Raw genomic sequence first — 14,926 nt, forward strand, 5'->3', positions numbered from 1 at the left:
CTTATTTTCCAAACTACCTCCCCTCTCCGAGCCCCACTTCTGTTGAGCACCTGTTCTTCCATGGCCTGAATATGTGCCCAGGCAGTTGGGTGTGGAAGTGGCAGGCACACATGTGGAGGGAAGAGCTCTGCTGGGCAGGTGGCTCTAGGGCACCAGGCTGGACAATGGCTGGGCCTGCTAGTGGTGCCTGAGCTTTCACCATTCCTGAAAAAAGGTGCCAGAGTCCAGATCTCCTAGTGCCACTCACGATCTTTCCACAGGAAATTCTGCAGCCAGAAAATGTCTCTGGTTCACTTCCATTAAATAATGTTCTAGGAGTGTATGACAATTTAATTATAAATTGTAATTAAAAAGCAGTTGAAGTGGAAAAATTTCAAACTCAACAGTAATTAGGAAAATATTTAGATTTCCTTTGTCTCACCCAGTGAATTTATAGACAATTAGAGTTGCCTGTTCATACAAAAGGAGAACATATCAGGAAACATAAAACAGATGTTTTTTTCTGCAAAGCAGATTGTGTCTCTATACACATATAAACTGACTGTCAGTCAGTGGTGCCAAACCTTTGTGAAAACGTTCTAAATTTTCCAATCTCTTGTTGCCAATTAAGATGCGGAACTAATGTCTTAAAAACAAGAACATTCATTCTTTGATATGATTGGACCCAGTGAGATGCATCCCAGAGTCATTAGGGAACTGGATGATGTAGCTGTTCCATGATATTTGAAAAGTAATGGCAGTCAGGTGAAATCCTGGTTTTCAGATTGGGAAAAGGGACATACAGTACACATCCTTTAAAAGGGTAGATCTTTCCTGGGAATTATTGACCTGTCAGCCTCTGCTCTGTGCCGGGGAAAATCCTCCTAGAAGCTGTGCTAAGGCACATGGAGAACAAGGAGGTGATTTGGGACAGCAAGTATGGATGCACCAAGGGCAGGTCCTGCCTGATCAACCCATTGGCTTTCTGTGATGGCTTTCTCCATCAGCGGGCAAGGGAAGGGCTCGGATGTCTTTTATCTGGACTTCTGTAATCCCTTTGGCCTTGTCCACCACAACACCCTTATGTAACCAAAATCCTATTGACTCTGAGGGCTCTACACTGATTTACATCAGTGAAGAATCTTACTTTCATTGTACAACACTAAGCTTCTGAAAATGTTAGTGAGTTTTGTATAAAATATATTTTTTTGCTTTAAGATAGCGTACCACATAAGTTCTTCTTAATTTTATTTTCTGTTTTTGCAGACTATCATATAAGTAATCCAATTTATTACTTAAATATTATGTCCTTTATGTTAGTTTGTACTAAAAAAGAAGGGACATTAACTAAGAAAAAGACATAGAAAAGACAAAGAAAAAGACATTTTTTGGTTTTCCTTGGGAAAAAAAAAAAAAAGAGCACATATTTCTATGGCATTTGAAAATAATGCACAACAGAAAAGCCAGAAAATAGTCAAAACTTTCATTGTATGAGAGTAATTTTGTTTTTCACATATTGTTTTGTCCTTCCTTTCTAAACAGTCCCAACAAATAAAACCAAGCGTACTTTCCATAACACCACAGATTATTCCAAGAGGTTAATCCATGTATATATGTCTGAAAAGCAAACATCTCATCACTTAAAAAAAACCCCAAAACAACCAAATAAAGGAAAGACTTTGTACAATGCACTTCTTGATGAAAGTTAAAAGCAGGCAATAAATTAATTTTAAAACTGCTTGGAATGTATAAAAATGATCACATTGCTTGAGCACCTGAAAATGCCTTCAGTGGAAGTAGACCCTTTCACTAATAATGAAAACTGAGAAACTAACTATTCTTCCATTATAGAAGAATGTAAGTTCTATTCTGTGCAATAGTGAGAAAGAAACAAAGTTCAATAATTCTTAAATCCTTTACTGTAAATCCACAAGGTGGTAATGAGGTGCTTCAGTTAATAAGTATTAACAATTAATTTAGAATTAAATTATTACATCAATTTTACACTGAAAGAGCATCCAGAAATGTTCTCTATGAGCTACACTTTCAGTCAAAATTTTAAAACCTCACTAAAGTCCCTCAGTCATTTCACTGTCATCTAAAGTGTTTGGGGAAATGAAGAAAATTCATGCAAGGCACTTAATTTTCATGATTCTTTTGTCATATTTTTAAAAATTACTATCATTAAGAAATTACCTCTTATTTTTTAAAAAATAAATGGCTAGTCAGTCGGCCATATACATATATTAATTGCTATTAGTTATGGTCTCATTATGTCTGTGAGTGAGTGTTGAACAGATTTCACTTTAGTGTGTGGAAGTCCATAGAACCATTTGTGAATACTGCCCTGGAAAAATGCAATGAAAACTACATTTAGATTCACAGTGAAATGCATTTTACTGAGTGGGAACAACTCTAAGTTAGCAAAGTTTCTAACAGAAATTTCACTGTTGTACTTTTGTGGTATAATTATAGTGGACATAAAGCAAGATTTATTATATAATCAAGCTATTGTCATGAGCAACTTTAAAAGCCAATAAATCTCAAATTATAATGCTGGAGCTGCTGGCTTTTCAGTACCACTGCAGTTGTATGTACTGCTGGATATATCTACACCCTTAACTCCACAGGCTGCAGTAGTAGAGAAGGTGAGGTCAAATTATTTGTTGTATTAGGGAGGGCCTTGGCAGTATGAAACAATCACAATGACTTTGCCCTTCTAATTGTGGAGTGTGGGCAGCCCCATGTTAAGTAGTTGCTCTAACTCTCACTGGGAGATTACAGTACAGGTAATCTCCCAGTAGATATTACAGGTAATACAGTACCTATTCATAAAAATGAATTACATATTAAACATTTTGTCAGTCTGATGTATTCCAGGCACTCTGGAATAACTCTGTGAAGTTAACATCTTTGGCAATGTGGTGCCAATCTATTCTTTCTCCTTCATAGGTTTTTGACTGTCACTTCCTTCCTAATGAAGTCAAATATACCCACAATGGATGTCCGATTCTAGATGAAGACATGGTCATGCTTAGGCTGTACAGGTAAGCAGCAGCAGCAGATCACAGTTCACTCCTTTACCAGGAGCCCAGATGACCTTAGGAAGAGTAAGCAGTCCATTTTTTACAGTTAAAGCATGTTCTGCTGTACATGTTGTAACTATTTAGATTCAGTAGCTGCATCATTAGTCAAAAAGTGACCATCTGTTTACAGAAATATTTCTCACCATGTATTGCAGATACACTCATTTAATGTTCATTATGTATTGCTGAAAAACCAGTGATTTTTCATTATGCTATGGAAAGTGGCAATAGAACTTTCAGAGTACTGCATGTCCCCTGCTGTCCTGCTGACAGAACTCTCATATACACACAGAGAATAACCTCTTCCTTCACACACACCATTATAAGTAGGGGAATTTGGGCAGCAAGATCTGGGTTATGGTGATTTAAGGCTTGAGAACACGAGAGAAATCAGTTCAAGTAATTCCATTTTGAAGATGAAGACGGACAATGCCCAAATCACAAAACAACAGAATATGGCATGAAGAAGCATAACTAATTTTCTTGTGTCCCTTGCAGGTTTACAGAAACTGAAACGTTTGTAGAAACATTCACCTTTCTTGTGCAGCTACTTGAGCCAGACTGTAACATCATAAAAATGCGCTCCCATGCTTTGGAGGTCCCTGAATACTACGGTCTGTCTAGGGTGATTGACAAGAATGTCCTCACCTTTGATTATGACAGGAAGATAAACCTGGATTGCACCATTTCCATAATCTCTTCAGAAACTCACCTGCCTGCTCATGGCCAGCTTATCACCAGGAAAGTGCAGCAAGGGCAGTTTCATGGAGATCAGTCATGGAGCTTCTTCCCTGGCACTAGTATGACGTGCTTTTGTTGTTTGCATTAGCACCTCCAAAGAGACACAGCAGATAAGTCTGCAGCAGTGGGTTGTTTCAGACATGCTGTGTAACAGTGGGTCATGAGAAGTTTAATGAACATCTTCAGCTATTGTGGGCGTGAAAGGGACATGAAGTTTTTGTAAGATACCATGTAGATCACAGATCTGAGTCAATAATTCCTTGACTGGATTGTGTTTCTGGCCCACAGATATGTGGGCCAATGTGATAGCTTTGTGTGTGCCAAGGCTCAGTAGAAACAGCACAGGTAGTTGCTGGAAGCAGCACCTAACCAAAACACCAAGGTAGGATGTATCTGGAAAACATCAGATGAAAACAAAATCCTCTAGGAGAAATTAAGTCAGGAAAGGAGCCTCATCACACTGTCTCTCTCATGGTTACTTTAACTACATGGGCAGGTTCCCCATGGTGGTTTCTGCTCTGGTAACTTTCACTATTGCTTTTGTGTTACAGAGCACAGCCTGGGCCAAGAGTGCAGAAACGGGAGCTGTACACTGGGCCAAGGAGACATTAACAACAAAAAGATGAGTTGTGAAGAATTTCTGAGGATGGGAATTCAGTACCGACACCTTGACCCCCCCTCACCTCACACTGATTATATTCCTGTGAGGTTGGATCTCTCAGACAGAAGAAGCAAAACTCTGCACAAGGTAGGTTTTTATGCAAGTTTAAAATGTCTGATTGTCATCCTGTGTTTCTGTCATTGTTGTTTCTCTTTTAGTATTTTTTTTCTCCTTGTCCTGTTTGAAGAGAGAAAGGGAGCCCTTAAATTTTTTCAGTTCTTAGAAATGTACCAGCTAAGCTAATGATAGGCATTATCTTCATGCCTCTATGATTAGACCATTATGGCCACAGAGAAACACCTCTGGTTGATTACTGTCAGACGTAAGTAGTTTATCCTAAGAGAAAAATTAATTCTGGCATAATTCCACATTTTTTTACAGCATGATCGGCACTGACTTCAGCATACACAGTAATTAAAGTTAAGAGCTCTGTGAACATATTCAGTTAATAATAATTAATAGCTTGTGCATGTTTCCGTCAGATAAAGTTATTCATTAAACTCACATCAAATTAAGTAAGTAGTTTCAGACCCAAATTAAGGACACAAATAAGACTAGTAAACCTGAAAGTCATATTCATAATGTCTCAATATTTAGTCTAGGCATTTTCTAATTAAAATATTTTAGTTTTTCTTTTAAAATTAATTATTGTTTCAATATGTAACCTGATTTGCTATGTGAAGATAGAAGAAATTTGATTTATTTTTTCACTTTACTTTGCCTTTTCAGTTGTCTCATTTTTTCCTTTTGTAGACGGAGTATGCATGGCTCCCTGTTCAGATTAGAGGTGCTGTTCCCAACCAAATACCCAAAGCTGCCCCAATGGCAAAGTTCATCCTCGAAGTAGACCAATTTATTTTAACTCCTATTACAACCACAACTATTGATGCTGAAGACAATGAAACTCCAAAGTCCCTGCTTATATTCAACATTACCAAGCCACCTCCACAAGGCTTTATCACTCACCTCTCTGACCACACAAAACCTATTGGCTCCTTCACGTGGAAGGATCTCAGTGACATGCTCATTGCTTATCAGCCTCCAAACAACAGCCACACAGAGAGGAGGAATTATGAGGTAACAGTGGGATTTGTCAACATTTGCTAGTTTTCACCTCCTTAAGATTAAGTAAAATGGAAATAAATGTAATTGTATGTAATGGATATTTTTCAGGGAAAAAAGTTTTTAAAACTATATGCAATACAGGAGCAAAGGCAAAATCTTTTACCACTTTCTCCTATGACACATCATCTTAACTAACACAAAATAGATGTTTATTGCTCACTACATAAGAATTTCTTTGTACTGAAAACTTTTTATCCTCTCTGACTGAGAAATATCTAAACAGGATTTTTGGTTAGTAAGAGAAATAGTGAAATAACAGTGCTTGTACATCTACCCAAGAGTCTTTGGAAGGATCAGTGGTGCCTTTTACACACAGCTTTTATCCCTGCATGATGTTACTGATCCCTGTGACCTATTTAGAGGTGACATATTTAAAGTCATTGCACTTTGGCCTTACAGCCTACCTGCTGTGATAATAGTGGTTTAGGGATAACAAAAAGGGGCTCCCAACAGTTCCTGCTGTGAGTAGTAAAAGCATATCACTAACACAGAGAGCATGATGCAAATAGTGAATGAGATCAGGCTTCTGTCTGCAGGTTCTTGAGTAAGTTATGAAATAACTGTCTGATAAGTTACTTAAGGAATTATCCAATCAAAGCAAAATGGTTAGTACTAAAGTAATAAAACTGAATAAACAGGAAATCAGAGCAAGGAGATGGTTACCTGGAAAGCAGAGCAACAGCAACAGTAACTGGCAATTAATGCTCACAAGAGTTGTCTCACTTTTTTTTTTTCTTGGCTGTCACAGGAACCTCGTTTCCCTGTTTCCTTAAAGTGGGGACCAGACATCCTACAAAAACATCTGCTCCTTAAGTGCCTCATCTTAGTTCTGCTTTCAGCATTGTCTGATTGCAGTTTCAAAAAAATTGACAGTTCTGGAACCTGAAAACTCCAGAGTTTTTTTAAATTTTATTTTTTTCTGTAGTAGTGAATGTATTTTCTGTCATTTCTATTTCTGGTCCTAATCATCTTAAAAGAGCAGGAAATGTCTCCTCCACTTTTTATTACTACTAATTTAAAAAAGCTCTACATTAGCTGATGATTGAACGCCAAATAAACGGAAAATTACACACACTACAAACTAAGTTTCACAGAATTCACTGCAAAGAGCAAAGAAGGTAGATACTCAGTTTCGTGCATAGCTTTCATGACTCCTTTTAGAAACTAAGTCAGGTATTAACATATTATCAGATACCTGTAAGATCTCCCAGGAGAGAATGCACTCTATGTGTTTTGGATTTCCAGTTTTCAATAAGCAGTTTATCTGTTTTCACAACAGGTGGAGTTTGAGGTGCATGACTTCTACTTTGAAAGGAGTTTACCAATCACTGTGCATCTTTCTATCAGAACCACAGATACAAATGCCCCTCGGGTTTCATGGAATACAGGTGGGATCTCTTATGCTAAGTTAATTTTGCTTCAGAATTAATAATATCTTGACACACGTATTCGACAAAGCTCTAAAAATCAGATTTACACATGGAATCTACAGATAATTAAACTGAAGGAGCAGTAATCTATTTTCCCCTATATCCATTTTGGAGGGAACATATTACAACAACTTGAAAAAGATCTAATGTCTTAGCTGGAATGAAAAATAAAAATGGAGTTACAGGAAAACTGTGATTTATTTATACAGCATTTTCTTGAAGAATGAACTGTACATAAAATGTATGAATATTAAGTAAAAATATATGATGGACTAGGAAGAGTGGGGTAGCATGTGGGAAAGACCAAGGCTTGTTGGTGTTGTTTAAAGTAAAAGTGCAAAAATTAACATCTAGGAAAAAGGGTTGATATACAACCAGCCATTTAAAGCCTGAAAAACTTACAGGGTTAGGTATAATTCAAACAGATTTATAATGCCTGCACTGGAAAGGAAACAGTCTCTCATGTAGAGTGCATTGATATTTAATCATCAAAAGGAAAAATACAAAAGATCAAACATGTCTAGAAGTTAACACCAGGGAAAGTGAAGTTTTCCTATAGTAGAAAAGGAAAGGAGCTGAGAAGAAGGTATCCCCATGTCCTCCAGAGAAACCTCACCTGAAATGGCTCTCTAATTAAGAAGGAGCACTGTCCTCTGACAGGAAGATCAACATATGTTTTTAACTGCAGACTCACTAAAGAATCCAAATACCCACTTACAGACATTGTGAGATTTCAAGTGCAATGCTCCAGTCAGTGCAAATGTCCAGAAATGGGCCTCCTTAGATTATCAGATAATTAGAAACCAGATGTCAATGAAATTTCCTGCTCACCTTTTCGATATCCCTCTCTGTGAGCCACAATTGCACTACCCAAGACTTTCACTGCTGGGACTGAAGCCATTCACAGCAGGCGGCTCCAGTGACCTGATGGATGTCCTGCTTGACTTCCTACACTCACCACACACATAGAAACAGACATCTTTCTGTTACTGGCTCAACCTGGGTTTCTCATATTGGAATCCTACCTATCTGTTTCCTCTATGTGGTTCAGCAACACAAAGTTGACTCAAACTGGGTGTCTCCAGGGAGGAACCCTGAGCAAAGGAATTCTTGACTTTTATACCCCCACAATCTATGTGTACTTGTTCCAGTGTTGATATTTGTTCTTGTTGCAGTCTCTGGGTGAGCAGCCACACCCCATTCCCTCTTTCAAACAAAGGGCCCATTGACAGTTCTTTGCCTAGGCCTCCAGATATTTCCCCCTGACCAAGGGCAAAATGTGAAGCTACCTGCACTAGGTGCATTCTACAACATCAGAATTGGTTATTTCTCTGAAAAAAGTTCCTTAAAGAAAATGAAAAAATCAAATATGTCAGAAGCTGTTATCATATTTTTAGGTGGCCTTAGAATAATAGCATTATAGAAGTATTAAGGTTGAAAAGAACCTCCAAAATTATCTTCATCTGAAGGTCACCATGCCCACTAAACTATATAATGAAGTGCCATGTCTGCTTTTTTTTTAAACACTTCCAGTGATGGTGACTCCACCATTGCCCTGGGGAGCTTGTTGCAAAGCTAAATTACTCTGTGCGTGTAGAAATTTTTCCTAAGATCTAAACCTTCACTGGAATGTCTTTCACACATAGATGAGTAAATGGAATTAAATATTCTGGATTTTTTCCCTGGCTGGAAACACCTTTAGAAATGTTAGGTGCTGACAGTGACGTAACTCTCTGCTCTTTGCAGGCCTCAACCTTCTAGAGGGGCAATCCCGACCCATCACATGGCAGCACTTCCAAATTGTAGACAATGATGACATCCAGAATGTTCGCTTGGTCACAGTTGATGGTTTACAACATGGGAGACTGTCAGTCAGAGGTAGGTAATTTCAGCTGCAGACTGGAAAAATCTCTATGATAAAACAGCAACTTTGCTCCCTCTGCTGACCACCTTCCCCTGCTACAGCCATACTAGGTGTAGGTATTAAAACAAGAATGTTCAAAAAGTTAAGTATTTAAACCTTTAATTTCCTAACATATGATTACACTCCAAAGGCAAAATTTTAAATAAATTAGCTATGCTTTCATTGAGAAACACGATTTGGGAGAATCACAGAAGAATTTTCAGTTCTTACATTTTTGCTTGCAGATGTTAAGGAATATCAAGTGCTTTTGTTTTGTTGGCAAATGCAGACAACATTTGGATATAGTAGTTACTGGCAGCTTTAAGGTTTATTTCAAAAAAGTTGAAATTAAATAAGACTTCTAACTCATTAGCCTTCTGCATTATAAATATTACTAGTTTTCTCTCCAGCATATCAGTCACCACAGTGCTTGGGTAAAAGGTCATGTAAAGGAAATCACTCTGCTCTTGGCAGGGTGAGAACATGTTGCCACTATGAATGCTGAGTTTTTTTGATAGTTGAATGTGTTCATGTAACCTAAAGACATGAAGAAACTATTTAAAGAACAAAAAAGGTGGTGTTTTGCATAGAGCAAACATAGAAACTACTCAGAAGTAAACTTAAATCCTGGAAACTCCTGACAAGTAGTCCAGTATCTGCAAGATCATCCTCCTGCAAAACTACAGACAGGAACTCTGTGTTGTTAGCAGTGCTGGGTGTGTTCAGCCCCAGAGACAGCATTAGGGAGGCTGTGCAGCCACTCAGGGCCCATCTCCTGGTTGCAGTCCTGCCCCTACCATGCACCAAGCAGAGGTGGGATTTTATCTCCAGTGACTGTGCCTTGTTCTCTTTTGTCTCTCCTCACACCAAGGAAAACATAACCACAATTTTTGGCAATCCTCTATTTTTTTTGTAAAACTTTAGAGGAATGCTTGGCTTCTTTTCTTGGTGGCCCTTTTAGTGCCAGCTTGCAGTTCTTGAATCCTTTAGCTTGCCTGAATATTTGTCTGTACGCATAACATTTCTAGTGAAGCAGAGGTATAAAACTGTCTTACTACAGATCATAACCTTAATATGCCAAAATCCCTACATCATTATATTTTACTTGAAATGAAATCCTGATCTTCAATTATAAATATATTTTAATATATTCTTTGATGCTTGAAATGACTGTAAAATGCTCTGATAAGAAAATAGAGGTTGAAATTAAATTGGAAACAATCACAGTTAAAATTCCTTGATGTCTCTGGTTATCTTTAGTGACATTTGGAGGATTTTCTCGGCTCTCACACTTACAAAATCTGCATTCTTATCAGCTATTCCAAGTCTTAAAAACTTTTTTGGTAGGTGAAGTTACATTTGATTTTTTTAGTTAGCAAGAGTTGTTCATCTCTCTCCTTCAATAATCATCATATTAGTGGAAAGATACTTTTCTCAGCTGAACCACACATTTTTATGTGCTTTATTCCACTATTTTGACAGGAGGGAAAGGATTCATGTTCACTGTCTCTGACATTCAGGCTGGAGTTGTCCACTACCATCATGATGACAGTGATTCTACTAAGGATTTTGTGGTATTTAGAGTTTTTGATGGCTCCCACAGTATTCGCCACAAGTTTCCAATAAATATCCTCCCTAAAGATGATAGCCCTCCATTTCTGATCAGCAACGTGGTCATTGAAGTTCATGAGGGACAGACAATCCTGATTCAGCGCTCCATGCTTCATGCTTCGGACATGGATTCCAGTGATGACTACATACTATTCAATATTACCAAACCATCAAAGGCTGGAGAAGTCTTGAAGAACCCAGGATCAAACATGTTAGGTAATGAAGCACATTCACAAAAGCACACTTTCCTTTGTCCCCTCCTTTAAAAATTGCAGCAAATGTTACAGTCAGATGCCTTATTTTGGCTCAGGACAAATAATGGCAAATTTGGACTTCTTTCATTGTAGTGTAAAACCTCTTGATTAATTAATGTTGGTCTCTGTACTAGAATAACTGTCCCTGTGTACACAATTTATCCTGCAATTCTTCCATTCCGAGTCCATTTCCCTGCAGTACTTTACTCTGGAAAAACTATTCAGCTAATCAGAAGTTAGTGTACATGCAAGGATCTGTGATAAAGTCACAGCTAAGACATGATCCTAATTATGCTAAATGATGAGAAAACTCTTCTTCCATATAACAACACAGGCTATAGAGGCTGCTAGTCCTGCAAATTCTCTTCTGGCTTTTGAACACGGCTTTCAGCCTGTTTGCTGTGTTGCTTCATTTTTTAAATGATCTTCAAGTGACACAGAAAAGAAGTTGATGGTGATCTTCAGACAATATGGAAGACAATGGCAGAATATTTAGAAGGCCTTGCTCCAGTTAGGGTGAAAAAGAGGACATTATACTTCTCCAGTTACTTGGACAGCTAATGTAAAACTTTAATGTAGTATTAAAATCATGGAGTGTTCAATAGGAGATGAATTCTTCATTTCAACAGGGTATTCTGTCAACAGTTTTCTTCAGAGGGATCTATTTAATGGAATGATTTATTATCATCATTTGGGAGGAGAAGTATTTGAAGATTCCCTTGAGTTTGTGCTATGTGATAGCCATGATCCTCCAAATCTCTCAGAGCCACAGGTACGGAATGGAAGCAGCTTTGCAGTCTTCTGATTTTTTTCTTCAAATGCATGATATCTTACATGTTCTGACAGGCTTTCAAGTAGAACTGGTATAGATTTTTTCTGATGACTGTCATCACCACAAACAATGGTGCTATTTCTTTTCAGGGCTATTTCTTGTTCTTACTTTTAATGGGGTAATTCCCTCCCTGGCTGAATAGAGACAAGTTAATTGAAAAATCTTCCTATGTTATAAAATGAAATGTTGAGAACATATAGCATTTGGGTACAGCATAAAAAAATTAAACAACCCATCTGAAGTCAACTGAGAATAGACTATTTTTTTTTTAATGCAAGAGCCCAACATACTGAATTTAACTGCGCATTTAATTTAAAGGGAAACCTCTAAGATTCAAAAGCTTTGCCTTTAACTGTTATATACCTCCATTACTCATGTGTTGATGGTATGGCACAACAGTTACATCCTGTATCTCACAGTCCAGTGATCCCCTTCTGCACATGCATGTTGGTAAACAGCTGCTTGGGACACTCTCTTATTGAGAGCAATGACCTGACGATTCTACTGTCTCCCCAATTCCAGGTGATGATGGTTCACATTATCCCTGTGGATGATCAGCTACCCAGAGAAGCTCCAGGAGTGACCCGTCACCTGGTTGTTAAGGAGACTGAGATTTCTCACCTAACTAAGAAACATCTCCACTTCATAGATGTGGAAGAGCAAGACAGGGAACTCACATACACCATAACCACTTCCCCTTTTTTCTCTTGCACCCATGGGTAGGTGCAACCTGACATACCTCTCAGATGGGACAGGGGAATAACCCATGTAAGAGGAGCAGCCTGAGTGGCAGTAACATATTTGTCCCTCAAGTTCTTCCTCTGTTTGTTGAAAGTGCAGGTGACAATAGCTGGATGCAGCTCTCCTGTTGATGATTAAGGGTAAGCTAGAGCCTGAAGCAACAGTAATACACAGAGTAATAAAAAATATGTAATTCATAGTTGAACAAGAAATAAGAATCAGTAAATTTTGTGAAGTACTTCCTTTACTTCTGTTTGATATGAATTTTACTGGCTTGTGGGATCATGTACAGCCTCAAGCACAAGTCACAGCACGTCTCCTGTTAGAATGGGGCTGACCTGCCCCAGACTGGGACCAGGAGGTGCTGCAGCTTTTTCAAGAATTTGTATCAGACACTCCTGATTGTGGACTAGGAAGATGTGGAGCAGAGAGCAGACAAAACACACTGTGTGAGCAAGGGAGGTATGGACTGAATGGGTGCAGTGGCAGTCTACATCAATTGCTGTAATCTCATTAGAGCATCAGCAACAATTTGCTAAATGAAAAGTTTTAAATCCAGAAATTGCATGGTTTAAGCTGAAGAACAACACTTTCAATTTTGACCTCAAGCAGCAAAGGATCATTATATAGCTGGGGAAGAAGGCTGTTTTCTAATCAGTCAAATAGCCACATGGTTATCCAGTTTGCTGGTTACTGCTGTTGTACTGGGTTGCTGGAAACGGGTTAATTTCAGAGTTTATAAGATGCATGAAACTAGAAATAATTAATTTTTCCCCTTAAAGATAAATGCAAGTGTACAAGTAATAATAACACTGTGATTGACTAGACTTGCAGATGGTGTAAATAGTATCTGGGGTCTGTAGAGACACTTGCAGTAATTCTAGAGCTTGGTTAAGAGATGATTTTTCATGATCATCCTGAAAAGTATTTCTTTTGGTAAGTCTTTTGTGGTAATGTTAAAATGGATAACAAGAATGGAAGAAAGGAAAATATTTTTCCTTTCAATGCAGTTGGAAATGCAAAGCTAATTTGAAATGCAAGATTGAGCTATTTTTCTTGTTCCTTGGTTTTGCTAGCCAAGATGTGACACATATTTTTTGTGTAGCTACTCAGATGCTGGGAAGCTGTTTATGGTGGACACCATCCCCAAACTGGTCAAGGATCCTGCTGCTCTTGCACTTCGGTCATTTACTCAGGTGAGTTATGTTACCTGATACCATAAGGAGTTTCAAATAATTTTCAAAAGTTACAAGTGTGCAGCTTTTATTTGACAGGAAAACAGGAGGTGAAAACTGAGGAGCAGTACTATCACAATCTCTGCTTAAGAAGCTCAAAACTCTACTATTCCAATATAAGATTTTAAAACTAATTTCTATAATGTTTCAGTTTTCCAATATGTCCTAAAAGCCAGCAGGGGATACAGTTGCTTGGGTAGGCTGAATTTGGCTTCACATGATGAAAGAGGAATGAAAAAGTATGCAAAATGTGGAAATGAGATCTTGAACATTTTTTTGCTTCATTTCAGTGTCTCATCAGTAGATGTAGTACAGGATAGAACAGGCTGGAAGAGACTTTTCCAGGATTTTGTAGTTCAATTTTCATGCTTTTGTAATTTGACAAATAAGCATCACTGAAGTGTTCTGTTTTATATCCTGCTTGTATGGATAAACTTGCATAATGATCATTGCAGTACCATCATGAGAGCTCTGACCCTACAGATCCTAAACCATGTGCCTAATATGGGTATCTGAATGCATGATTTTGATGTTCCTATCACCAGCCTGTCCTCACCGTTAAACACAGGGCATGCAGTTACTATTCATACAGATGAGTGCAAACTTCAGATGCTATGGGAGGTGTTAGCTTTTATGAATTGTTTATTTAAAAGTCACAGTTAGAAAAGGTCCTTGGACCAGCATTTTGAAAGGCATCCATAAAGAAGTTCAGGCCATCACCTCTGTGATCGCTTCTAAACTGTATCTGTATTTTTTGCTACAGGTTTGAGTACTCCAACCTGTACTTACCTAATTTGTACCTAAAGATGCATTTAATCAAGGTATGGCTGGTAGATAAAGAGTATATGAAAAATTTCTAAAATTTATTTTGATGGCTGGATAACACCTAAAGACAAGATGATAAAGATCCCTAATGTAATGGATTATGGATACCCCATTAACTCCTCTTAAATGCACCCCTCTTCTCTTTTTGTAGCATGCTGTGAACTATATGAAAGTTGCTTACATGCCACCCCTGCAGGACATCGGACCTGAACCTCAGCAAGTCCAGTTTATTTTTTCCGTCAGCAATCAGCATGGAGGCACATTGTATGGGATCTGCTTCAATATTACAATTCTTCCTGTGGACAATCAAGCCCCAGAGGTAGGGTGGTGGGTAGGGTAAGAACATGAGAAGGAAGGCCTTGGAAATTGGTTTGGGTAGAAACAAAATCAGAGAAATGTTCTGATTTTGCTGAGATAAAAAATGAATTTTCCATGGGATCAGGGTTTCAGATCTTGCACACAGCTTGCATTGGGATAGAAGTAGAAGGTAAAGTCTTGCGAGT

The 14,926-nt window shown here is 38.1% G+C and overlaps 1 protein-coding gene across 3 annotated transcripts in view; it reads left to right on the plus strand.

Moving 5' to 3' along the window:
* Positions 1-14,926, plus strand: part of FREM1 (FRAS1 related extracellular matrix 1) — a 64,708-nt gene that overhangs the window by 7,184 nt on the left and 42,598 nt on the right. For all 3 annotated transcript variants that reach the window (XM_031507351.3, XM_085565995.1, XM_085565994.1), the window contains 11 exons: positions 2,932-3,026; positions 3,564-3,865; positions 4,358-4,554; positions 5,221-5,544; positions 6,872-6,980; positions 8,769-8,900; positions 10,408-10,752; positions 11,420-11,562; positions 12,145-12,341; positions 13,469-13,559; positions 14,575-14,742. In XM_031507351.3, coding sequence (XP_031363211.3) covers positions 2,932-3,026; positions 3,564-3,865; positions 4,358-4,554; positions 5,221-5,544; positions 6,872-6,980; positions 8,769-8,900; positions 10,408-10,752; positions 11,420-11,562; positions 12,145-12,341; positions 13,469-13,559; positions 14,575-14,742 — 2,103 coding nt within the window. The remainder of the gene's footprint in view (positions 1-2,931; positions 3,027-3,563; positions 3,866-4,357; positions 4,555-5,220; positions 5,545-6,871; positions 6,981-8,768; positions 8,901-10,407; positions 10,753-11,419; positions 11,563-12,144; positions 12,342-13,468; positions 13,560-14,574; positions 14,743-14,926) is intronic.

Source organism: Lonchura striata, chromosome Z, assembly GCF_050655825.1.
Source record: "Lonchura striata isolate lonStrDom1 chromosome Z, ASM5065582v1, whole genome shotgun sequence".
Lineage (NCBI taxonomy): Eukaryota > Metazoa > Chordata > Aves > Passeriformes > Estrildidae > Lonchura > Lonchura striata.